At 50.2% G+C, this 24,936-nt stretch overlaps 1 protein-coding gene across 4 annotated transcripts in view; it reads left to right on the top strand.

Annotated features, from left to right (window-relative positions):
- Positions 1–24,936, top strand: part of RILPL1 (Rab interacting lysosomal protein like 1) — a 44,080-nt gene that overhangs the window by 14,414 nt on the left and 4,730 nt on the right. For all 4 annotated transcript variants that reach the window (XM_041728928.1, XM_041728929.1, XM_041728930.1 and 1 more), the window contains exons 3-6: positions 7,498–7,616; positions 8,277–8,498; positions 17,311–17,483; positions 19,623–19,715. In XM_041728928.1, coding sequence (XP_041584862.1) covers positions 7,498–7,616; positions 8,277–8,498; positions 17,311–17,483; positions 19,623–19,715 — 607 coding nt within the window. The remainder of the gene's footprint in view (positions 1–7,497; positions 7,617–8,276; positions 8,499–17,310; positions 17,484–19,622; positions 19,716–24,936) is intronic.

Raw genomic sequence — 24,936 nt, 5'->3', positions numbered from 1 at the left:
ACCACATACCCACCTTCTGAAGAGCAGCCTAGAACAGCAGTGTCTCAAAAAATACACGGCAGTGTGTTCTGAGACTGCTGGGTAGAGCAGCCCTTTGTAAGGAGAGTGAGTAGTGCAGTGAGGTGCACCTGAGTGCACCAGTCCCAGCCCCACCCATACCTACCAGGTCACCTTGGGAAGGAGACTAACCGCTTCCATCACCTGTGCATGGGATTGGCAACTCCTGGCTCCCAGGATTGTTGATGGGAAAACTAACTACAGCATCAGACTTGCCGCTGTCCAGTAAGAGAGCTCCCTCCTAGTTGAAACCTTACGAAAAGTGACTGGTATGAATTTTAGCTCAGTAAAAAACTGGCTGTGTACCCTCTCTGGGCCTTTCTCCAAAGGTTGATGGATTAGCTTCTTAGGGCTGCTCTAAGAAAGCAGCACAAACCGGGGTACTTGAAACCACAGAAATGTGCTCTCTCTCAGATCTAAAGGCCTAAAGTCTAAAATCAAGGTGTCAGCAGGGCCATGCTCCATGCAAAGACTCTAGGGGAGGTTCCTGCCTTGCCTTGCTCAGCTGCTGGCGGCTGCCAGGGTTCCTTGGCTTATGGCTGTGCCCCTCCAGCCTCTCCACTCTCAGGCTGCCATGTGGCCACCTCTGTGTCTGTGTCTGAAGCTTTCCTTTCTCTTATAAGGACACCAGTGTTAGGAGTAGGACCCACTCTCATGCAGCGTGACCTCATCGTAACTATCTGCAGAGACCCTGTTTTCACGTAAGATCACATTCTGAGGTTCCAGGTGGACATAAATTTGGGGGGATGCTGTTCTACCCAGTACACTTGCTGATAACATAAGAATCTTGGGCCACAGGAGGCAAGTGGCATGGCAGTGGTTGCAAGAGTGGGCTCTGCAGCCAAGACTGAGTATGAGTCCTGGTAGTGCCACTAACCAGCTAGGTGGCCTTGCATCAGTCAACTAGCTATTGAGTCACCCACATTTCTTCGGTTCTGCAGTGGGGACAACAGGAATCCCACTTCATGAGATATTCTGAGGATACAAGGAACTAAGGACAGTTTATTTTTTATTTTTTTTTCTAAGTACAGTTTAGATTAGAGTCTTCCAGAAGGAGATCTGAGAGGACAGTTCCTATGCAGGTGATTTATTACGGGAGCACCCCCAGAGGAGACTGTTGGGGGGTCAAGGAAGCAGGACAGGGAAAGGGGGAAGTGCAGCAAGGGTGTGGGACTCAGGCAGAGCCTGTGGAGGGCTGTGAGCCCTGGAGTGTGAGTGACATTCAGTTTCCTGCCCTTAAAGCCTGCCAGCCTAATGGCCCCCGGTGCCTGGTCAGTGGCAAAAGCATATTGAAAAGGGGTGCAGGTGGACACAGGGACCTGAGGGTGTCTGCATGCCAGCATCGTTCCCCTATAAGCACTCAGCCCGGTCACTGCCCATGTTCAGTAAATGCTAGCCATCCCGGTCATCCTCATCCAGTATGGAAAGTACCTTTCTGGTTTTCATGGGGTGAAGAACACGCTGGTCTGCTATCAGGACACCTGTATGTAGCTCCCATGTGGCCACAGACTAGCAGTGAGGTTTGGAGCAAGTGCCTCAGTCTTCTTGGGACGTTTTTGTCTTTAGAGATTAACAGGTGCAGACAGTATGGGTGTGTGGGGTCTTTTTTTTAAAGATTTTATTTATTTGACAGATAGCAAGAGAGCACAAGCAGGAGGAACAGAAGAGGGGGTGAGGGGAAGAAGCAGGTTTCTCACAACAGGGAGCCCGATGTGGGGCTTGATCCCAGGACCCTGGGACCACAACCTGAGCCAAAGGCAGATGCTTAACTAACTGAGCCACCCAAGCACCCTAGTTGTTGGGTCTTAAAAAACTAATATAAGAACGCCTGGGTGGCTCAGTGGTTGAGCATCTGCCTTCAGCTCAGGGCATGATCCCAGGGTACCGGGATCAAGTCCCACATCGGGCTCCCTGCATGGAGCCTGCTTCTCCCTTTGCCTATGTCTCTGCCCCTCTCTGTGTCTCATGAATAAATAAATAAAATCTTAAAAAATAATAAAGTGTACAGATCAGTAGCATTTAGTACATCATTTATTCACAGCGTTAGGCAGCCATCACCTCTATTTCGTTCCAATACATTTTCACCACTCCTGAAGGAGACCCTGTACCTGTTAGGGGTCATTCTCCATCCACTCACCTGTCTGTCCCCTCAGCCACCAATCTGCTTTGCATTCTGGACATGTCCTGTAAATGGAATCACCCACTGTGTGGCCTTTTGTGTCTGGCTTCTCTCATTCTTTTAGCTTGTGTTTTCAAGGTTAATCACAACCTTGCTCAATTGTAGCAGGTTGTCAGAGCTACACTCCTTTGTACGGGTGGTTAATATTCCATCCTGCAGATAGACCACAATTGGTTTATCCATTCAGCAGTTAATGGACATTCGGGCTGTTTCTGCCTTTGCGCCATTGTGAATATGCTGCTATGACTTTGTCACTTACCTTTTTTTAACAGTTGTAGTTTAGCCTTTTGGCCAGCAGTACATGGTTTCCCATGGTGTGGAAGGACCTTATCTGTTTAACCGTTTCTCTGCTCCGGTGACCAACCTTGGACTTATTTCTTCCTGCCCTTGACCAAACACAAGCTCCAGAGAATCTAGATCCAAGGATCCTGGATTGCCAGGTAGCTACATTTGCTCAGAACTCTTCCAGATTTTAAAAGGTCTGTGGATCTGTTAAAAGTGCATTACCTTCTTTTGAGTTCTCCAGACACTTTTATAACTACTCTTGTACTTTATCTTAGCACCATCCTCTGGAACACGGAGGACTGACATTTCCATTGTGTGGATAAAATGGCAGCTAACATGTGGAAACTCTTACTCTGAGCCAGGCCTGTTATGAGCACTTCACATAGATTAGCCCCTCTACCGTCATAAGAGCCGTGAAGGCTGCACATGATCCCCCGTCTTGCAAGTGAGAAAACAGACCCAAGGTCAATGGCAGATAAACAACAAAGCAGAGAATGAGTCTGGGAAATCTGGGTTCAGAGCCCAAGCTCTTGACCACTTTGTTCTCCGGCTTAAATGTTAAAGCCAGGGGCACCCCAAAGGGGAACGATGTGGCTGGGTTACAGATGTAGATTTCTTTTCTCCAGATCCACGCTCCCCGGTCCCTCACACCATTCTTTCCACCTGTTTTCTCTAGGAGCAGAATCTGTCCCCGCCACTACTACCACCAAGGATTAAATGAACTCAGGTCTTGATGCCCTGGCCCAGAGCCTGTAACAGGACAGGTGCTCAGAAAGCAAATAGCAAATGTGTTTGTGTCTCTTTCGGATCCCACTGCCACCTGATTTCAGTCCCAGCCTGCATGCACACATCCATGCACACAACTTGTGTCTAAGGAATGCCTTTTTGGGAGACATTGGTGGTATCCTGTCGTCCCAGCAGCTGAGCCCATGCCCTGCCTTGCACATGGCTGTGGGATGTTTGCAGGGGCACACGCCTGGTGCCCAGGACCTCCAGATGGTCTTGTGATACCTCACCGCAGGTCCGGCAGGAGAGGGAAGAGGAGAGCCGGAGAAGTAACTGACTTGGTGAGCTCCAAGTGGAGCCTGTAGCTCATTCTTCACTGCTGTGTAGTATTCCACTGCGTGCTAGTACCTCACTTTCTCTCTCTATTCTACTATTGATGGACATCTCAATTGTTTCCAGTTTGGGGCTCTTATGAATAAAGCTCCTGTGAACATTTTTGTATGTGTCTTGCACTGTACAGATTGTCACTTTCCTTTTCCAGTCACCAGTATGTCTTAGACTTTTAAATAGCCTCATAGCGTCTGGTTGTCCTGCCATCTGTGGAGCCGCCCTCCTGACAAGCCTGGGCCCGCACACCTGTTGGGGGTACCCCCAGGATGTGGCTGCCCATGCTTGGAATGTGTGTAGCAGCTTTGGTAGGGAGCGCCTGGTTTTCAAAGTGGCTCCAGCAGGTCAAGGAGGAAGCTGAGTGGTCTCGGTCCCAGGCCTGCCCATTGGGAAGGATCCTATTTTGTGGGCTCATGTGATTTCCTCCTGTGTGTTGTATGCACAGCTTGTTAGAGAAGTGGGAATGTAGAAAACATGCAGGTGAGCACGTGAAGGCTCAGAGAGGTCAATGTTGCTTCCAGAGCTATAAGTGATGTGCCTTGTCGGAACCCAGACATTTCAGCTCATCTTTCTTTTACTCTCTGGAGCTTCCCAGTCACTCAGCCATCAGGGTTTCTGTTATAATTCCTTTCCCTCTGGCCTGCCTCATTTGCATCGTGCACACCTGCCTTCCTGTAGGTGTGCAGTATGGCTTTCTTCTCTGGCACCCCTTCCTGGTCTCCTTGGTCTGATCCTCCTTCTGCTCCATGCAGGCCCTACATGTAGAGATCTCGAGGCTCTTATTGTCCCTTCAGAGGAAAATCCAACCTCCTTCCTGGGCATTGAGGCCCCATGTGGTCTAGGCTTGCTCCCAGCTCAAGATCCTGCTGCCCCTTGCCCACTCTGCTTTGGCCACTAGCTTTGGCCACCAGCATTGCCACTCAGCTCTTCAGACATGCAATCTCTTCCCCAGGGCCTTTGCACCTGCTGGTACTTGCTTGCCTGCAGTGCTTGTCCTCGTCACCAGCTGCCCTTTGGTCCTTTGGGTCTCAGTGTAAATGGCTCTTACAAGAGGGCTTTCTGGGCAGCCCAGTGGCTCAGCGGTTTAACACCACCTTCAGTCCAGGGACTGATCCTGGAGACCCAGGATCAAGTCCCACGTTGGGCTCCCTGCATGGAGCCTGCTTCTCCCTCTGACTGTGTCTCTGCCTCTTTCTCTCTCTCTCTCTCTGTCTCTCTCTCTCTCTGTCTCTCATGAATAAATAAATAAAAATCTTAAAAAAAAAAACAACAAGGTTTTCTGCTCCCACAGTCTACTGTGGGTCCCCTCACAATTCTCTCAGGCCCCATTGCATCTGCCATGTTCACTTGTCATGGTCTGTAATGACACCATCCTTGTCTGATGACTGTAAGTCAGTGAGAGCAAAATTGTGTTTCATTCATTGACCATCATGACCCTGGTGACTATTGGCTCAGTATCAGGTACACAGCAGACATGGAATATACACTGTGTGTATGTATGAGTATGAGTGTATGCCTATGTGTACATGCAAAAAGATGTAAGGGTACTCCAAGCTGGTGGCCCCGTGAAACAAAGTATAGACTAGAGTCTGCCCCATGGTGACACTTTCTAGTGACTTTAGCAGAGCCTCTGAGTCTGGTTCTGCAGTGGGGAGGCAATATGGCGTCATGGAGAGGACATGGGACTTAGAGGCAGAAAACCAGGGTTTGAGGGACGCCTGGGTGGCTCAATGGTTGAGCATCTGCCTTTGGCTCAGGGTGTGATCCTGGAGTCCCAGGATTGAGTCCCACATCAGGTTCCCTGCATGGAGCCTGCTTCTCCCTCTGCCTGTGTCTCTGCCTCTCTCTCTCTGTGTCTCTCATGAATAAATAAATAAAATGTTAAAGAAAAGAAAAGAAGGGCAGCCCTGGTGGCGCAGCGGTTTGGCGCTGCCTGCAGCCTGGGGTGTGATCCTGGTGACCCGGGATCGAGTCCCACATCGGGCTCCCTGCGTGGAGCCTGCTTCTCCCTCTGCCTGTGTCTCTGCCTCTCTCTCTCTGTGTATATGAATAAATAAATAAAATGTTAAAAAAAAAAAAAAGAAAAGAAAAAACAGGGTTTGAGTCCCAGCTCTGCCAGTGCTTAGCTGTAGTCATTAAACAAGTCTGTCTTTGGGCCTCAGTTTTCTCTATCTGTAAGAAGGGACTGATGTTAAAAAAAAAAAGAAACCAACAATAGAGGGATCCCAGGGCGGCTCAGCGGTTTAGCGCCTGCCTTTGGCCCAGGGCATGATCCTGGGGTCTCAGGATCGAGTCCCGCATCAGGCTCCCTACGTGGAGCCTGCTTCTCCATCTGCCTGTGTCTCTGCCTCTCTCTCTCTCTCTCTCTGTGTCTATCATGAATAAATAAATAAAATCTTTTTAAAAATCAACAATAATAGTAATACCCATGTCCGGTGGCTGGAAATGACACTGGACTAGTGTCAGGGATATAAAGCAGCTTGTCCTTAGCAGGCATAGTGGAAGCAAGTTGTGCTCTGGAAATGTGTGTGTGAGGAGGAGGAATCAGTCCCTAGTCCATCAGCCTGGAGCGTCTACCACGTGGGAAGCCCTAGAATAATGGTCCCCCAAAATATCAGGTCCTAATCCCTGAAACCTACAAATGTTACCTTATATGGTAAAATCCTTACAGATGTGATTTCATTTAAGATCTTGAGATGGGTGGTTATCCTGAATTATTTGGGTCCATCCAACAAAATCTGATAGCTTGAAACATCAGAAATTTATTTTCTCATACTTCGGAAGCCAGAGGTTTAAAATCAGTGCAAAGTCAGAATGTTGCCAGGACTGTCCTCTCTCCAGAGGCTTTAGGGCAAGAATGAGTCCCTTCCCTCTTCCAGCTTCTGGTGGCTGCTAGTGTCCCTTGGCTTGTGGCCTCATCACTCCAGTCTCTGCCTCTTTGGTCACAGGGCCTTCTCCTCTTCTATCTGTGTCAAATCTCTCTGGGTCCCCCTCTTATAAGACACTTTGATTGCACTTAGGACCCACCCGAATAATTGAGGATAACCCCCCATCTCAAGATCTTAAATCTGATGTTTCAAGCTCTCAGATTTTGTTGGTCATTTATTACAGCAGCCACATGAAACTAGCACAGTTTGTTAACTCACCAAATCACCCAGCAAGCCCCTACTGGGTGCCAGGCATGGTGCTAGCCAAGGCCATACACAGTGAATAGATCAGACAAGGCCATGCCTCCCGGGGCTGACAGTGTACCAGGGGCAGGGAACAGACAGTGAGCACGTAGGTAACAGACACCACTCCTTGGCTGCGTGCCAGGCATCATCATCCGTGCCTCCTGTGTGTGAGCTAAATTCATCCTCACAACCTACAACCATATGTAGGTACTGTTATTCCCATTTTATGGATGTGGAAACTGAGACACAGAGAGGCTCCCTTGAAGCCACATAGACCATAAGTGGGAGAACCGGTGTTTGCGCTCAGAGCCTTGGCTCTAAATCATCTTTTGTTAGATGATAAGACCTATGAGACGATCACTGCAAAGAGTGCTGTGAAGGTAGTAGATAGGGTTGGGGGCTAGTTTAGGGGAGCAGGGAAGGGTCTCTGTGGGGAGGTGATGGTTGAGGTGAGGCCTGAAACATAAGGGGAGTCAGCCTCAGGGGAGGTTGGAAGGAAGGGAATTGCCCACCTGGCGCCCTGCGGTGGGGATGAGCTCAGAGGGACCCGGGAAACAGGAAGCAGGTGCTGGCTCTGGGGGACAGGGTGTAGAGAAGGCCAGGGCCAGCAGCATCTCCGCGGGAAGCTGCGGGTAGGTGAGGCGGAGAAGGCGAAGGGCTCCCCTGCTGATCTTGATCGCCCCACCCCAGGCATGTCCGAGCGCGAGCGGCAAGTAATGAAGAAGCTCAAGGAGGTGGTGGACAAGCAGCGCGACGAGATCCGCGCCAAGGACCGGGAGCTCGGTCTGAAGAATGAGGATGTCGAGGCTGTAAGTGACGAGCCCCCAACCCCACATCCACCCTCCCAACCAGGAGATACCAACAGGGAGATCAGATCCTCCCCACGAACAGTTCCCCTTCTCTCCCTTGGTCTCGTCCTGTGGGGTGGGGGTTCCTGCACGAAGTCTGGCAGCTTCCACACTGGAGCCGCAGCTGTGGGGAGGACCCTCAGCTGAGTCTGCATTGTAACAGCAGGGGGAGGTCAGGGCACTGCCCTGCTTCTTCTACACCTTGGGGAGATGCCAAGACCCAGCCAGGCTTTGTTCTGACCCTGCAGCTTCCTCCAACCCACCATCTTCGTGCCCTTCTCTGAGCAGGCCAGCATGGTCCAGTCTGCTTCAGGAACCCATACGGTGTCTCCACCTGAATTAGAAAAAGACACTCCTTTCTCAAGGCATGTTACTTCCATCTGTTGGGAAATCATCATGATACACTGACAAAATACTTACCTTCCATCTGTCATAATCGTCATAGTAAATATACAAATTGCCCATCCCTTGCGTCAACAGTTATAAGAATGTGAACAAACTTCAAACAAATCATGATGTCTCTAATATGATGGCATGCCTGTAGAGGATTTGCCCTTGTGCAGTCCACAACATGAGCTACTGTATGCAGCAGCCCCATAAATGGCTTTTCTCTTTCTCCAGCTGCAGCAGCAGCAGACTCGGCTGATGAAGATCAACCACGACCTCCGGCACCGTGTCACAGTGGTGGAGGCCCAGGGGAAGGCCCTGATTGAACAGAAGGTAGAACTAGAGGCAGATCTGCAAACCAAGGAACAGGAGATGGGCAGCCTGCGGGCAGAGCTTGGGAAGCTGAGAGAGAGGCTGCAGGGCGAACTCAGCCAGAATGGGGAGGAGGAGCCCCAGGTAAGTGGGAAGACGGCGCTGAAGCAAAATGGAAAGGTAGGGCTATGAGCTGGCTCGAGGTGGGCAAGGCTGCTTTGTTTCCCCCATTACACTTGAGGGGTGTAGGAGGAACCTGGGAGGAGGTATGCTGTGTAGTTAACTGCGTGGGCCCTAGAGCTGGTCTGCCTTGGTTCAGATCTAGCCTGTTACTACCTCTGTGACTTTGGATGAATTATTTAGCTTTTTCTGTGGCTCAGTTTCCGTGTGTCTAAGATGGGAATAATAATAGTACTTAACCCTAGATTATAATGAGAATTAAATGAGTTAACCCATTTTTTTTTAAATCTTTTTTATCTTTTTTTTAAAGATTTTATTCATGAGAGATAGAGAGAGAGAGAGAGACAGAGAGAGAGACAGAGAGCTGACAGAGGGAGAAGCAGGCTCCATGCAGGGAGCCTGACATGAGACTCATTCCTGGGTCTCCAGGATCAGGACCTGGGCTGAAGGTGGCACTAAACCGCTGAGCCACCCAGGCTGCCCAGAGTTAATTCATTTAAAGCGTTAGCTGTTGTTATCATTACCATTATCATCTGGAGGAGTCAAAAAGGCTTTTCTAAGGAGGTGATTAAAAGAATGAGAGTAAACGAACGGGGAGTGGGAATGGCACATGCAAAGGCCCTGTGGTAGGAGAAATTGTAGTGCAATCAAGGTAGGATAAAAAGGCAAGAATGGCTGCTATGCAGTGTAAGGGGGAGGAAGAAGTTTGGAATGAGGTCAGAGAGATGAGGCAGTGGCCAGTCCTGTAGATCAGGTAGACCACAGAGCAGAGTGTGGTCTTCTACCTCAGAGCACTGTGCTGAGTACTATTGAGGTTCAAAGAGTTAACAACCCAATGCAGGAGACAGACTTGGATACCCTCAGCCACACTTAAGGTGGAAAAGGATTGTCTTAGTGGTAAGAGATTGTCTTTGTCTGGGTTCCTTGGAACAGAGCTTGAGAAAAGGAAAATAGGAAGGAGGTTTATGTGGGTGATGATCCCAAAGATCAGAGGCCTGAGACAGGGAAGAAGAAGTGAATTTGAGTGTGTGTTACTGAGGTTGCAGTGGGAATTCAGTCCTGCTGGGATCTCTCAGAAGCATGTAGAACATGTCCCAGAACCGTCTTTCTGGAGCAGAAAGACTTGGAGCATTTATCCACATGCACCTGCCCCTGATTAGCTAAGGGTGGCTCCTGGGGGTGTTATCTCCCTGACATTCCTGGGCAGAACTTACAGAGCAGACCTCAGGGCACGAGTGGAAAGATACCCAGTGTGTGCCTGACATGGGGCCCTGTCCACATGGGTGGGCTGCACCACACCTGCAACTATAATCCAGTTGGGCCCAGGGCTGCGACACAGGGTGCCAGAGGTGTCTCACCCATAAACAAGCCCCCCCCCAGGGGGTGTGCCAGCGACAGAGAGATAGAACAGTTAAGTCTGATGGGGGTGGCATGCAGTTTCATGGAAGAGTTGTTCCTTTGGCTGAATGTGTGTGAACAATGCTGAGATTTTGATAGGTAGATGTAGAGGGTAGATGTGCTGCTTCAGAAAAACACAGTGGACTCTTAGGAAAAAAGCTTAGGGCTTATGCTTTCTTCCAGCAGATGTTTTTTGACTGTTTCAGGTTTGCAGGCACTGTGCTAGTTTCTTGGGTTGCAGGTGGAAGAGGTAAGCCAGATGAGCTCACCATCAGGTTGGCTCAAGTGCCAGCACAGTTGTTAGGTATCTTATGAATTCAGGCCAGACATTTCTAGGCTCTCTGCAGGACAGGAACCTGGGATACAGTTAGGGAGGTAAGGGAAAGAAGTCTTAAAATCTTAAAAGGGAGAGGTTAGGGCTTATTTTTTGGCTAAAAGTGACAGAAGCCTAAATTGAAGTGGTTTAAGGATTTTTTTTTAAAAAGTGGGATTTTGGGTTGTATAGCTAAAAGCTTTGAATTAAGGATGGCTTCAGGTATAGCTGATTCCAGGTGCCCAAATGATGCCATCAGATCTCTCACCTTTGCTTTCCTCTGTGTTGGTGTTGTTCTCAGGCAGGCTCTTGTGGCCTGAGGTCTAGAACATGCATGATGTCCATTCTTGAGTCACATGGCTACCCCTTGTGTGCCCGTCCATGCCAGCAGAGTGGAAGTGGGGCCAGCAGAGTTTCTCCAGAGGACACCTGCAAGGACTCAGCCAGGAAAAGTACAAAAACAGATGCAGGGCAGGCAGCTACGGCAGCTGTCGTCTGCAGCGCCCAGAATGCCACACACAGTGGTGGGGAATGTGGATCCCTCCACAGGGTTCAGAAGGGGAGTGATAGGATGAGCTCTGAGTTGATGGAGGACAGTTTGATCAAGAGGGAGCTGAGCACAGACATGGCTGTAGGGAGCCCTTTGCAATAGTCCAGACAAGGAAGGTGAGGGCTGGACCGAGTCTATGGCAGTGGGATGAAGGGGATGAGGCAGATGCCAAAAACAGCCTCTAGGTGACGTTGGGCGCAGTTACCCCCCTCCTCCTCTGGTGTACCCCTTCTGGCCTCCTGTGCCCCACGAGAGCTCAGGCCTGTCTCCTCCTGGGCAGGCAGGGCTAGGTCCAAACCCAGGCCCCTGAAGATAGCACCTTGGGCACAAGACCTTGAGCCCTGCTCCAGATCTATTAGCAATGAGGACAGGGACATGTCACCCCTCCTTGGCCCTCCTGCCTGTGCGTTTCAGTTTCTCTTGCTGGCTGGCACCAAGAGGGTGGGACAGAAATGGAGGAGTAACATCAGGTAGCAGTTAGGACTAACCCACTGAGCTGCTTTGCAAGGTCTGTTCCCAAACTGGGAGCCTTTGCTGGGTTTGACTCCCTGCCTCAGAGCTGGGTGGAGTTCAAGATGCTTGCCATTCAGACAGGGAGGCCACAGCTGGTGGTGGGTTTCCACCTGCTGCTGTGTGACCTGGGGCTTATGCATCACTTTGGTGCTCAGTTTTCTGTCTCATAAGTGAGGGGGATGAGCTTGACTCAGTTCAGTAGATCAGATAGTGTGGCTGGGATAGAGGGCCATGGGATCTGAAGAGGGCATAGTGAATCCTTGGCGGGATGTGAGAGCAGTGCAGGTCTTCAAGTCACGGAGACAAGACTTATGGGATGGGTAGGATGTCTGGGGTAGAATATGGGGTAGACCACTCCAGGCAGGAGGAAGAGCATGAACCAGACTGGAGAAAGAACAGGCGTGGCTGGGGTCGTGGGCTAATCCTGGCACAGGATTAGTAGAGAAAATGGGAGCTATGGAGGGATCTAGAGCTGGGGAGGAGTCAGTTCACATTCATGCCTTGATGATTCCAGTTCTACCCCCTAGATTCATGCAGTCCTTTCTGAGCTCTGTCACTGTGATCTCCAGTAAACAAAGCTCTTGATACATTTTTATAATACAGTTATTGAAATATAACTCACATATAACTCAACTATTTGAAGTATACAATACGACAGGTTTTAGTATATTCACTGTCTTGTATGTACAATCACCACTATCTAGAACATTTCCATCACCCCAAAGAGAAAGGTCATACCTGTGAGTAGCTAATCGCCATCTCTGTCTCCCGCATCCCCGGCCACCACAAATCTGTTTTCTGTGTCTATGGATTTGCCTCTTGTGGACATTTCCGGGAAATGGAGTCGTGGGGACATGTGGTCTGAGCAGCTTCTTCACTTAGTGTGTTTTTTCTTTTTTAATTCTTTTTTTTTTTTTTAAGATTTTATTTATTTATTCACAAAAGCACAGAGAGAGGCAGAGACACAGGCAGAGGGAGAAGCAGGCTCCATGCAGGGAGCCCAACATGGGACTTGATCCTGGGACTCCAGGATCACGCCCCGGGCCAAAGGCAGGTGCTGAAGCGCTGAGCCACCCAGGCATCCCTGCTTAGTGTGTTTTCTAACTCATCTAGCTCCTTATGGTTTCACTGGAGGCTTCCTGCCTTTCACAGGTAGACATAGAAAAACCCCTAAGAAAATGATATGGTGGGCTCCCTGTCTCAAGGATTTCCTATAAAATCAGTAAGAAAACTAAAGTTAGGGATGCCTGGGTGACTCAGCGGTTGAGCGTCTGCCTTTGGCTCAGGGCGTGATCTCGGGGTCCTGCGATCAAGTCCCACATCGGGCTTCCGGCATGGAGCCTGCTTCTCCCTCTGCCTGTGTCTCTGCCTTTCTTGCTCTCTCTGTGTCTCTCATGAATAAATAAATAAAATATTAAAAAAAAAAGAAAACTAAAGTTCATAGTTAGCTACTTGACACCTCTGCCTTATGGATTCTGATATCTTAACAAATGTTTATTTAAGTGCGCAGGGAAACGGGCCGGATGGCAGGTGGGTGAAGCCAGATTTTCTGGCTAAATGTATGCTCAGTGGGTATAGGAGTTACAGAGGGTGACCAGGGCACAGTCACTCCCCTTTGCTGGGCTAGGGGCTGTTCACAAGCATGTTCGAGAGGCTGCGGGAGCATAGTGGCTTTGATGTGCCCAGGCAGAGGGAGTGGACCTAGGAGGTCGGGCCTTAGGACACAGGACCCGGGTGGAGGATGTTAACCTCCCTTAGGCCACTCTGGTCCTACTGCTTGTCAGCAGGCCTCTCAGGCCTCTCTGGGGAGTACTCAGCGCCTCAGGGCATATCCTTCAACTGTGTCCAAAGTGCCTCCAGGGACCAGCAGACAATCCTTGATAACCCCAGGCACCTCCGTTGTCCCTCATGGAGTAAAACTAGAAGACCCACTGCTGATGGGCCTGATTTCCATGCTGAAAAGCACCGTTTCAGTCTCTCTCCCAGGACAGGCCAATCCAAGAGCACCTGCTGGCCTTCAGAAAAGCTGGAGCCCCAGGCTTTCCTTCTTCTGCATTTCCAAGCAGTGGTCTCAGCAGTCAGGACTTTTTATGCCTCTGTCTGGGAATCCCCCAAGCTCTAATGCATCAGGTTGCTACCCTGATTAGAGCCCATCCCTTCTCCAGAGAAAAAGAACTCCGGTCTGAGGAAACCCTTTGGTGTCTTGGGTGCTTACAGCCTGTGGGGGTGAGTGGGAACCTGCTGTGTCCGAAGAGCATGTGTTTGGAGGAATCTCTGGTGTCTGGGTGGGAAGGGCCCTTAGTTATATTACTGGATTATCAGGGGCTAGATGGGGAAATGAAGACCCAGAGAGGATCAGTCTGCTTGCCCAAAGGCCTCTTTGGGAAGTGAGGGTTTGGGAACTCTCATGAAGAGCTTTATGCCTTCCCCAGGATGTGTGGATCCCTTCCAGATGGCCCCTCTTGGAGACAGAGAGGCACAGACTTGCCCCAGTAAATGGCCAGGGCAGAGCCAGAGTTATCTGGGAAGGGAGGGGCTAGAGGGAGGGAGGGAGCCTGAGGTTTGGGTCCTTGGCAGTGGCTGCCAGTGCCTATGGGGTCCAGGCACGGAAAGAAAAAGGGGTAGGGGCTGAGCAGGCATGGAAAGAACGTGTAAAAGGCAATAGCTGCCATGTAGAACCAGCCCAGTGTTACCATGTGGCCCAGTGTGACCCAGTCTTCCAATATTCTTTCCAAAAGGAAGCCCAAGTCCCAAACTTGTGTGAAATCTGTCCATATAAATCCATTGGGGACTAGTTCCAAAATGTTTTAGAACACAGTGAAGGCCAAATGCCAAACAAAATGGGCAGAGGACAAGGGGCTCGGGGAAGGCCAACTTCCTGGTGAACTCCTATGCATTCGTCAAGACCCCATGCACAGAGACTATGTCCATAGTTTTTTTTTTTTTTAAGATTTTATTTATTCATAGAGATGCAGAGAGAGAGAGAGAGAGAGGCAGAGACACAGGCAGAGGGAGAAGCAGGCTCCATGCAGAGAGACTGATGTGGGACTCCATCCAGGGTCTCCAGATCACGCCCTGGGCTGCAGGCAGCGCTAAACCACTGCGCCACCGGGGCTGCCCAAGACTACGTCCATAGTAACATCTCCCATGATCCTTCCCAGTTAGACTTTGATGTCCTTGCACCTCTTATTATATGACCCTGTAAACCTCCCTCCAGTCCTACCTGATTCATCTCATTACTTAGTGCCCAGCAGGCACAGAGTTGATGTTCAATGAATGTTGAATGTTTATCGAGAAATCCATTTATTTACTGAATATTAATTATAGACATTCAAGGATGCTTCGTAGTTAACCTGGGCAGGGTAAGAGAAGGGAACTGGCATTAGTGAGTGCCTGCTATATAGCAGCCCCTTGCTATGCAGGGTCTTGGGTAGAGGACACCATCCAGCTGTGTGGCTCTGCAGGAGGTAGATGCTGAAGACGTACCCTGAGGACACAGCTCACCTGAAGGTGTGGCATCAGCAGATGCCTGGAATACCTTTTTGGGAAGTTAAATCGTCCAGGATTTACTCCCTACTCCCTACTCCCACTTCACTGCCCAGTAGAGTCCACTGCCCCACCCACTGTCCAGACTTGGGGGTGGCATCTGTTAGGTGTCCATTCTCTGCTGCAGCCAGGTGCCTCCCCTGTTCCCTGCCGGCTCCTGCTCAGGCCCACTCCCCCCACCTGTGCCTGCTGGGTGACTATTCTGTCACCTGATCTTCCCTATTGGGTGGTGTCTCCTTTCAAGTGTCCTTTCCCAGAACAGCCCGTCCTGACTCTCCCAGGACACAGGCTCTCAGCTCTGCCGTCCTGGGTCCTTCAACATCCTGGCCTGGCGTCTCCATTTGGGTCAGAATGCCTTCCTCCCGGTAGTGCTACGGGGGTTTTGGGGAGTGTGGGGGTGGAGGAAGGTCTCTGTTTCTTTTTTTTTTTTTAAGATTTTATTTATTTATTCATGAGAGACACACACAGAGAGAGAGGCAGAGACACAGGCAGACGGAGAAGCAGGCTCCATGCAGGGAGCCCGACGTGGGACTCAGTTCTGGGTCTCCAGGATCACAGCCTGGGCTGAAGGTGGCGCTAAACCGCTGAGCCACCAAGGCTGCCCAAGGTCTCTGTTTCAATCCCATTTCCCCGTTCTAGAGTTCCCCCATTGTTGTCCTGAACTTCTGTCCACCCCTTCTAGTGGATGATGGGATGTTGGGGGCTCAAGGGGGTTGGGAACACCAGGAAAGGACAGGCCACCTGCACATCTGGCCAGCTGACTTGGGGGCAGCTTGCAAAAACTTCCTTGCTTTCAAAAAATGGAAAAAACGCAAGTGTTGGTGAGGATGTGGAGAAGTGGGACCTTCCCACACAGCTGGCCGAATGTAAAGTAGGGCAGCTGCTGTGGAAAACGGTTTGGTGGTTCCTCAGACAGTTACACACAGTCACCATGTGACCTGGCAGCTGCTCCCAGAGGTGTACACCCAACCAAAAGCACGAGAGCAGGTGATGAGACAATCAGGCAGATCCTCATACACAGATGTTCGGCAGCACTAGTCACACTAGCCAAAAGGTGGAAACAGCTCAGATGCCCATCGTGGCATATCCACACATGGGAATAGTATTCAGCCATGAAAAGGAATGGAGCACTGACTCACTAGAGCATGGATGAGCCTTGAAGACGTGACGCTAGGTAACAGAAGCGAACACAAATGATTCCATTTATTCACAATGTCCAGAAAAGGCAAATCCGTGGAGATAGAAAGCAGATGGTGGTCACCAGGGGCTAAGGGCAGGGGAAGAGGGAATTGGGGAGTGACCATTAATGGCTATGGAGTTTCTTTTGGGGTGATGAAAATGCTGTGGAACAAAAAAAAAAAAAAATGTTGTGGAACTAGACAAAGGTGGTGACCGCACAGCATTGTGAATGTACTAAAAAGCTGCTGGATTGTATATTTTTAAATGGTCGATTTTAAGTGTATATTATTATAGTTTTGGTTTCTTTGTTTTTTCTTTTTGTTTAAAAAAAAGAAAAACACCTTGCTGTGAGAAAGGGAGAGAGGATAGGGTTTGGGTCTGGCCTGGGGCAGTGACAGCATGCTAGGATCCATCTGCGTGACCTGCATGGAAGAGAAATGCTGTGCATCTGCACACCTGCTGGGATGTTACATGCCCACCCACCCCATTCCACCCCACCCCACCCCACCCCCGCTCCCACAGACTGCCAGTGCACAGATGCCCTTAGCCACTGGGGAGGAGAGGGCTTGACCAGAGGGCCAGTAACAAATGGGAAAACATATGTGACTTTAATGTCAGATGAAAAGGGAAGAAAAAAATTGTACTTAAGCTCTGATTTTAACAACTTTGGCCAAAGTAGCAATGGTCTTTTTTTTTTTTTTTTAAGATTTTACTTATTTATCCATGAGAGACACAGAGAGGCAGAGACACAAGGCAGAGGGAGAAGCAGGCTCCATGCAGAGAACCCAGTGTGGGACTCGAACCCGGGACCCCAGGATCATGCCCTGGGCTGAAGGCGGCGCTAAACTGCTGAGCCACCCGGGCTGCCCAAGCAATGGTCTTATTAGCAGTGGGCTTAGTAAGAATATCAGAAGAGAATGTAGGCAAAAGAAAGCAGATTTATGAGGGTGGCAGCATGTGAGTCGTGCTGTTTCTTCTCCTTGGACTCCTTGTCCTGTTATTTGTAATAAGATCCCGAGGCAGGTGGGGAGGCACCAGGACTGCAGGTCTGGCTATTGAGAAGGCGAACAATGAACAGGTGGCCCGTGGCTTTCATCTCCAGAGGGACGCTGACTGCACAGAACGTGAGCACAGGCCGCCTTCGACTTCTTAAAATAGCGCCCTCGGCAAGCTGCAAAGGCCCCGGGAGGGTGGGAAATTTGGGCTGTGGCAGAATGTGGAGTGGGTGCCGGTGGTGGCCGCCAGGAATTCATTAGCAGCATCTCTGCCTCCTCCAGACGGAGCCAGGCGGGGAGGAAAGCATCTCCGAGGCAGAGAAGGTGGCCATGGATCTCAAGGACCCCAACCGCCCCCGGTTCACGCTGCAGGAGCTGCGGGACGTACTCCATGAGAGGAATGAACTCAAGTCCAAAGTGTTTTTGTTGCAGGAGGAGCTGGCGTACTATAAGAGGTGAGTGTCTGGGAGCTCCCAGGCTGGCTCCTTTCTGGGGTTGTACGAAGTCTTGGGAAGACAAGGATTGCATCTGTCTCCATTCTGGGGCTCCTGTCTGGCCTGAAGTACTTGGACACACGTTCTCAGTCCCTTTCTGAAACTCTTAGGTTCAGGTGCGTTTTATAATTCAGAACTTCCCGGCCGTTAGGAAGGAATAGTCCACAGACTGCGTATACGTGATATACACCACTATGGGCCGGGGCAACTCCCCCAAATCAAACATGTTAATATTTTTACAGTGAGAGATGTGAATATTCATACCAAATAGGATAACCATTACAATCAGGCTCAGGAAAGTTCATTTCAGGTTTTGCCACCAAATGAATGACCAAAAATGAATTTTCATTTTTAGAGCTTTTTGGATTTTAGAATTGCAGATAAGAGATGGTAGAGCTGTACAGCCTTAGTGTGTGTTCATTCAGCCCACGGCCAGTGAGCTCCTTGCATTTATTAGAGTTGCACTGTCTGATATGGTAGCCACTAGCTGTGTGGCTATTTACATTTATATAAGTTAAAATAAAGTTCAAAATCCAATTATGGGATGCCTGGGTGGCTCAGCAGTTGAGTACCTGCCTTCGGTCCAGGGCATGATCCTGGGGTCCTGGGATCAAATCCTGCATCAGGCTCCATGCATGGAGCCTGCTTCTCTCTCTGCTTGTGTCTCTGCCTCTCTCTATATATATATCTCTCATGAATAAATAAATAAAATCTTTAAATAAAGATTAATAAATAAAATCCAGTTCCTCAGGTGTACTCACTACATACTCATTCAGCTTCATACACACTACCCCTATTGTTGGTTTCTCAAGACATACCACACTTGTTTCTACCTCAGGACCTTTCCACATGCTGGTCCTGTAGCTGGGAAAACATTTCCCTTGGCTCTTCCCATGGTTCACTCCTGGTCATTCAGAATTCAGATCAGAGGTCACCTCCTCAGGGAGGCTTCCCTGCCCCATTACCATCCATCCAAAGGAATGCCCTGTTCTGGTCACTGTCACTTCACTTGGTTTTACTTTTTTTATGGCCCTTCACCATCTTATTTCAAGCCTGTTCATTAATGTGCTTGTTTTATTGTCTGTTTCCATATCAGGCTATGACAACATGAGATTAGAAACCGTATTTGTCTTGCTCATGGCTAAGTTCTGAAGTCTTAGAGTAGAGCTTAGCACAGAGTAGGTGCACAACAAATACCTCTTGAACAGGAAGCCAGAAGGAAGGACAGATGCACCAGGTGTGGTCCCTGATCCAGTAGGGAAAATAAGAGGTGCATAGAAAATACAGTGCCACATATTTTTATTGAAAACCCACTCTAGGGCAGGCCTGGTGGCGCAGCGGTTTGGCGCCGCCTACAGCCCGGGGTGTGATCCTGGAGACCTGGGATCGAGTTCCGCATCGGGCTCCCTGCATGGAGCCTGCTTCTCTTCCTCTGCCTGTGTCTCTGCCTCTCTCTGTGTCTATGAATAAATAAATAAAATCTTAAAAAAAAAGAAAAAGAAAACCCACTCTACTCCTGGCACACAAGAAAGTTTTACTGATACTGTGTGAACTGGCTGTTCAAAGGGAGAGACCACTTCTTGGGATGGGGGTGGGGGTAGAAATCAGGAAGACTTCATGGAGGGGATGGCATTTGAATTGAGCTTTCCCTAAAGGATCAGGTACAGTCCAGGTATGGGAGAGCCATATTCCAGGTGGAAGAGACCACAAAGAGATGGAGACAACATTTGGCAAGGTCAGGAAACAGGAAGTACTTCTATGTGGCTAGAGTCTTCAAAGGAAACTGAAAATTGCCTTTTTGAGATGTGGGTTCCTTTCCTGAAATTCTTCACATTTGACCAACTAGACCAAAGAGACCATAGGTACCTATGTCCACTGCCTTCAGGGCTCACCCCTTCTCTTAGCTGGCCATAGCCATTGCTAAGAGGCCAGTTCCCTGGGCGAAGAGACTGTTGGGGCACAGGCCACTTTTGCCATCTTCCTTGGTCCCCTTATTCCCAGTATAAGCCCTATCAGACCATCAGACAACACCCTTCTGGAATATTCCAGCTCTCACAGAATTTTTGCCTCTCTTATTTCACGCCTCTCAACTCCTTCCAGTGAAGAAATAGAAGAGGAAAATCGAATACCCCAACCTCCACCAGTCGTCCACCCGAGAATGTCCCCCCAGCCGGAGTCTGGGATCAAGCGACTGTAAGTGATGTGCTTGCAGAGTGTGGGGCTGCTCACTCATGGCTGACCTGGTGGTTCACATAGCCTCTTACTTCCAGGCACCTGCTCCAGGGCCAGGCTTGTCACTAACCACCTCTGCTGAGACAGGCTTAACCTGGAGCATGTTGGGCCTGGCCCTCAACTTTGAGTTCATCTTCACACCTGAATGCTGAGTTCCTCCTGGGGGTCCCCAGGCAGAGAGGTTTGGGTAAGGCTGAGAGGGTGGAAAGGGGGGGTGGGATCTGTGGCTGAAGTTCAGGGCTTGAGTGTGTCAGGTAGAGCATGTCTCTGAGCAGCAAGTAAGGCTGGTGGGGGAGATTCATGCATCCAAAGGATTTACAACCCCAGCTTGCAAAGATCTGCAATGGCCCCTGGTCCACCTCATCTGTGCCTTTCTGTGATGATTCCTCCACGCCCCCATTCCCCAGTAAGTATTTTTTGCTACATAATAATACATGCAGAGCCAGGCCCTGCTTGCTGTGGGCAACACATAAGAAAGCAAGATCTCAGCCTTTCCTTCAACAAGACCTTAAGCTACTTGAGTCTTTCTTTTTATCAGAAGATCCCTTTGAGGTTCTGAGAGTTTGTAGACCCTCCCTAAGGGGAGGAGAAAAACCACACATACAGTTTCAGGTTTGTTGACCTTTGCAGCCCTTCAGATAAAAGGTGAAAACCTGTGGTCTAGTTAGCTAATATGTGCTAAGAGCCTATATGTGCCAGGTACCATTCCTGCAGATAGGTGATCTCATTGAGTCCCCACCATACCCCTGTGTCATAGAGGCACTGTCATTCCCATTTTACAGTTAAGGAAACTGAGGCAGCTGCCTAAGGACATTCAGCTCTTAAGAGGCAGAGCCAGGGTTCAAACCTAGGCAGCCTGGCTCCACAGCCCACATTTCCAGCTATTTGAAGGGTGTGCATCCTCACACTGTCATCTTGTAGCCTTGTTATCTCTCCCAAGAGGGTCTTCCTGGCTCTTGACCTTCCAGCTGTACCCATGGCTTATTAGAGAAGAGGCCGCCTCTTTTTCTCCCAAACTCTGGCAGAAGCTTGGGTTGGAAAGCCACTAGGAGAGTGTGTGGAGAGTAATTGGGGTATTACTTGGGTGCGTCAACCTTTAAAAACCAGTTACGTTAGGAAATTCTTGGCTAGCTCTTACCCTGTGAAGTGACTTAATGCTCAGCAGTGGTGGACCGGAAGGGGAATGCAGAATGTGTGCAGCTTTGTGGCTGCTGGAGTCTCTACTCTTGGGAAGAGGTGGCTGCCCTATAGAGTGTGTGCGTGAACCCATAGCTCCTTCCCCAGCCTCTCTTGCCAGCCTCACATTGTTTATTTGCTTGCCCCTCGATCTCTGCATGGAATCTCTGGTTCTGGTTAGGGATCCGTACTTACTGGGAGTGAAGCTTGGAACCAGAAAGCCTTCCTCTGAATCCCAACACCATTTGGCCATGTATTAGTAATCTAACATTGGCAATTGAAATTCAACTCTAACTTAAAAACTGTTGGGTAAGGAATCCAAAATTCCCAGGCCATGCTTGTTTCAGGCTCAGCTGGATCCAGGCCTTGTCATCAGCTCTCTGCCTCATTCCCTCTACCTCTGGCTTAGTTTCCCTTTATGTGGGCTGTATTCTTGCACACACTGTCCCTCAGGATGCCAACATGGCAGACATCAGCTCAGGCTTCTACTTTTGTCTGAAACTCCAGTGGGAAGAGAATTTTCCACAGAAGTCATGAAATTGAGTCTTACTGGCTCAGACTGGGTCACATGACCTCACATTCCAACCACAGGGCAGTGCATCCATCGGACAGATCCAGTTCTCCCTATGCCTGGGCCTGGGATAGCTCTAACTTGGTCTCGTTCAGATGGATGGAAATTAGGGGAAGGACAGGCCCCAGGCAGATCAGAGGGCTTGGCAGACAGAAGGAATGGGCATCCGCTGTAGCCTTATGGAGAGGGAGCCCTTTGGTATCGATCTATGATGTACTCGGTGCCCAGGGGAAACTCTCACCTTTGGGTAGGGTTTCTCATCCAGTGCTAAGAAATGCGATTGATTTTGCTTAAACTCTGAGCCACCTGCCAGCCCCACGCACAGGTAAGGTCAAGCATAATCGATTCTGTGTTTTAACTCAAAGTACAGCTTTGGGTTAAAAGCTGGGGGGAGCAGAGAAGAGTCCATGAGCCCACAGAGTCTGCCCCTGGGCTGAGGAGGGGCGGAACCAAGAGAGCAGCCCTGGGCTTCCTTGAACAGTTCATTGCCAGGTCTTTCAAAGTCAGTTTTTAGCATCTTCCTGTGTGTTGCATGTACCACACCTCCAGCACTGTAATTCTGAGACGTGTGCATTTCTGAGCCTGCCTTCCAAAAGCTGGGCTGCCCTGATTTTGTGGTCAGTTTTCTGCTCTGGTCCACTTTCCTCAAAGACAGGCAATTAAGAGTTGGCTTTTATAAATCCCAAACTGGGTAAAATCCAGAGGAAAGTTATCAGAAGTAGCCAACAATCTTCTTCCCACTGGTTCTTCTACTCACACCTGAATAGGCTGTGGTGTCGAGTCCTCTTTTCCAGATTGTTCCACAAAGGATCCTGGGCTTTTTTTCCCCTTTAGTGTGGCTTCTGACTGTTCAGCAAGACCTGGGGCTCTGAGCCTGGTAGGAGAAGCAGCTGGAATTGGGGAGCCAGAGAGACAGAAACAGAGAGGGAGGGAGTTCAGAATCCCCCATCCAGAGGGTGCAGGTGGCCAGTCCTGTGGCCACCCCAGCCTTCTAGGGGATGATTAGAGGATCAGACTGGCACAAAAGGCTTTTTACCAGCCCAGGCAGGACACTGGTTGCCATTGTCCATCTCGGCTGCTGACTGGGAGCCGCATCAGTGCGGCCCATGATCCCAGAGCCAAGGGTAGGGACTCATCTTCCCTGGGGCCTGGAGCAGGGACTGGCAAGTCTTAAGACAATTTCATGCCTACCTCCCTTTCCATCCCTCACACCTCTGGCACCTGATGGGTCCACCTGTCCCTTCACCCTTGCTTTTGTGGAATAGTGGTTGCACAGCCTCTATGGTACAGGTTGTGGCTACTTTCCAGCTGAGCCTCACGCCCTAGACCAGTTTCCTCCATCCACCAACTCGTGAACAGTAACTACCACGGAGGTTTGAAGCAGCTTCATCAGCTCACACCACCTAAGGCATCTTCCACCCTGTCAGAGACTCAGAGTGGGGATGATTAGCCCCATTTCTCAGATGAGTCAATGGGCCTGGAGAAGCCCGTTGACTTCCCCTTAGATCATACGATTGGAAAGGGTCAAAGCTGGGATTCGAACCCGTTCCTTCTGCCTCCCGGCCCCCTTCCCCTCAGCTCATGCCAAGTCACCAGCTGCGGGCTGACTGCCCAGTTCCCTTATCTCTCAAGTGCACCACGAGCCAGGGACATCAGCGTCTGCATTTCTGAGCTGCTGAAGGGAACCAGAAACTCCTGCTGCCGGTCCAAACTGTGCCCAGAAGACGGTCCAAGAATAGCTTGTGACTGAGCAGCTGCCGGCTGGAGAGTCCAGGTTGGCACCGCCTGGGAAGGTCACGAGGCAGTGCTGAGTGACTCCAGCGCTGTCCTCCATGGCCACCAGGCACCAGCGCCCCCTTTGTGTGGTATCCGTTCCTCAATCAAAGGCCTGCAGACTCACAGCAGCTCTCTGCTGAACAGGGGTGGGGGGGCTGACCCGGGAGGCGGGAAGCAGGCAGCAGGGACACAGGGACAGCCAAGGAAGCTATGGAGCAGAACAGCTGGTCACACACACCAGGCAAGGTCGGCCTTCAGAGTAGGTGGCCCCCAAAGCATCAGAGGCAGGAGTGCATTCTATCCCTGTCCTACCCACCGCCCTCCTCACTTGAGCCCAGAAATAGCTTCTTCACAGCCGCCTGTTGTGCCGCCTGAAATGCCACCGTCACCACTTCTTTGGATTTAGTCTTCTGGAAACCAACAGCGGGTAGGGAGTAGGTAAAACCAGCTACACCATATCCAGAGTATAAACTTTTGACTGATATAAGCCAGTCTTTTTTCGAGGAAGAGGCTGCCCCTCTAAAGGAAGTGGTCCCTGCAGGGAGGCACTTGGAATAAGGCCGGGAGTTCAGTTACTCGGCCAGAACTCTCCAGGTGTCCCAGGGCCCTTGGGTACCGGTCTGACCCCTAATGGGACCTCACATGAAGTCAGCATTTCCAGGTGGGCAAACATGTCACCTTGTGTCTTTGGGGGGGGTCCCTGTTAGGCCGAGAGGGGTCCCAGCAGAGGTCAGAGCAGAACCATGTGGCTCAGAGTCCTCTGGAAAGCCAGCCGTGCCTGACAGCCTGGTCTTGGGGGATTGGGCCCATTTGTTTGACAAAAGGTATCCCCTTTTGTCATCACCATGATTAGACACCTATGTGGTTCTGCCAATATGCCAACTCTCCAGCTACTCCGTGAAGTGTATTGGAGGTAAATCCAAACACAGGTAATCCCAAACTTCATCTGAAACAGTCATTCCTCTTTTCCCAGCCAGCATCTAAAAAAGAAAAATCAAAATTGTTGAAAATAAGCTCTGGTGGCTTGACTGGAGTCTTGTCTTCATTTTCCTTGTCAAAACAAGGGACTGTCAGCTCTGACTTATGCCAGGAGAGTGGCTCATGCAGGCTCCCTGCCACAGCTCTCCTGCCCAGCCCACCCTGGCCGCCTCTTCTCTCCTGGGTGCCCCCTGGCTGCCTTTGGGGCACGGAGCCTGCAGTGCATGGCAGTTGGGGGAGATGTGTTAGAAGACACCCGAGGGTGTCACCACTAACCCACGGCAGGTTTGACTCCTTCCTTCCCAAACCCCGGGCCACCATGTCTTCCCTTCGGGCTGTGTGAGTGTGCTGGGGCTGCTGCCGTCAAGGACCACAGCTGGGAGCCTTTGTCCCATGCTTTGGAGGCGGGGAGTCCCAGATCCAGGTGTTGGCAGGGTCCCTTCCTTGCGAGGTCTGTGAGAGAGAACATTTGGTGCCTCTCCCAGTTTCAGTGGTTTGCTGGCAATCTTTGGCCTTTTCGGCATGTAGAAGCATCGCCTGTACCCCTGCCCTCATCTTCACGTAGCGGTCCTCCTGTGTGTGCCTGTGTCCTGATTTCCCCTTTTACAAAGATCTACTCTTCTCTAGTATAGCTTTATCTTAATGGATTACTTCTACGAGGATCCTATCTCCAGATACAAT

The sequence above is a fragment of the Vulpes lagopus genome, chromosome 14, assembly GCF_018345385.1.
Source record: "Vulpes lagopus strain Blue_001 chromosome 14, ASM1834538v1, whole genome shotgun sequence".
Taxonomy (NCBI): domain Eukaryota; kingdom Metazoa; phylum Chordata; class Mammalia; order Carnivora; family Canidae; genus Vulpes; species Vulpes lagopus.
The sequence above is the reverse complement of the archived record's forward strand: the minus strand, read 5'-3'. Positions and strand labels throughout refer to the sequence as shown.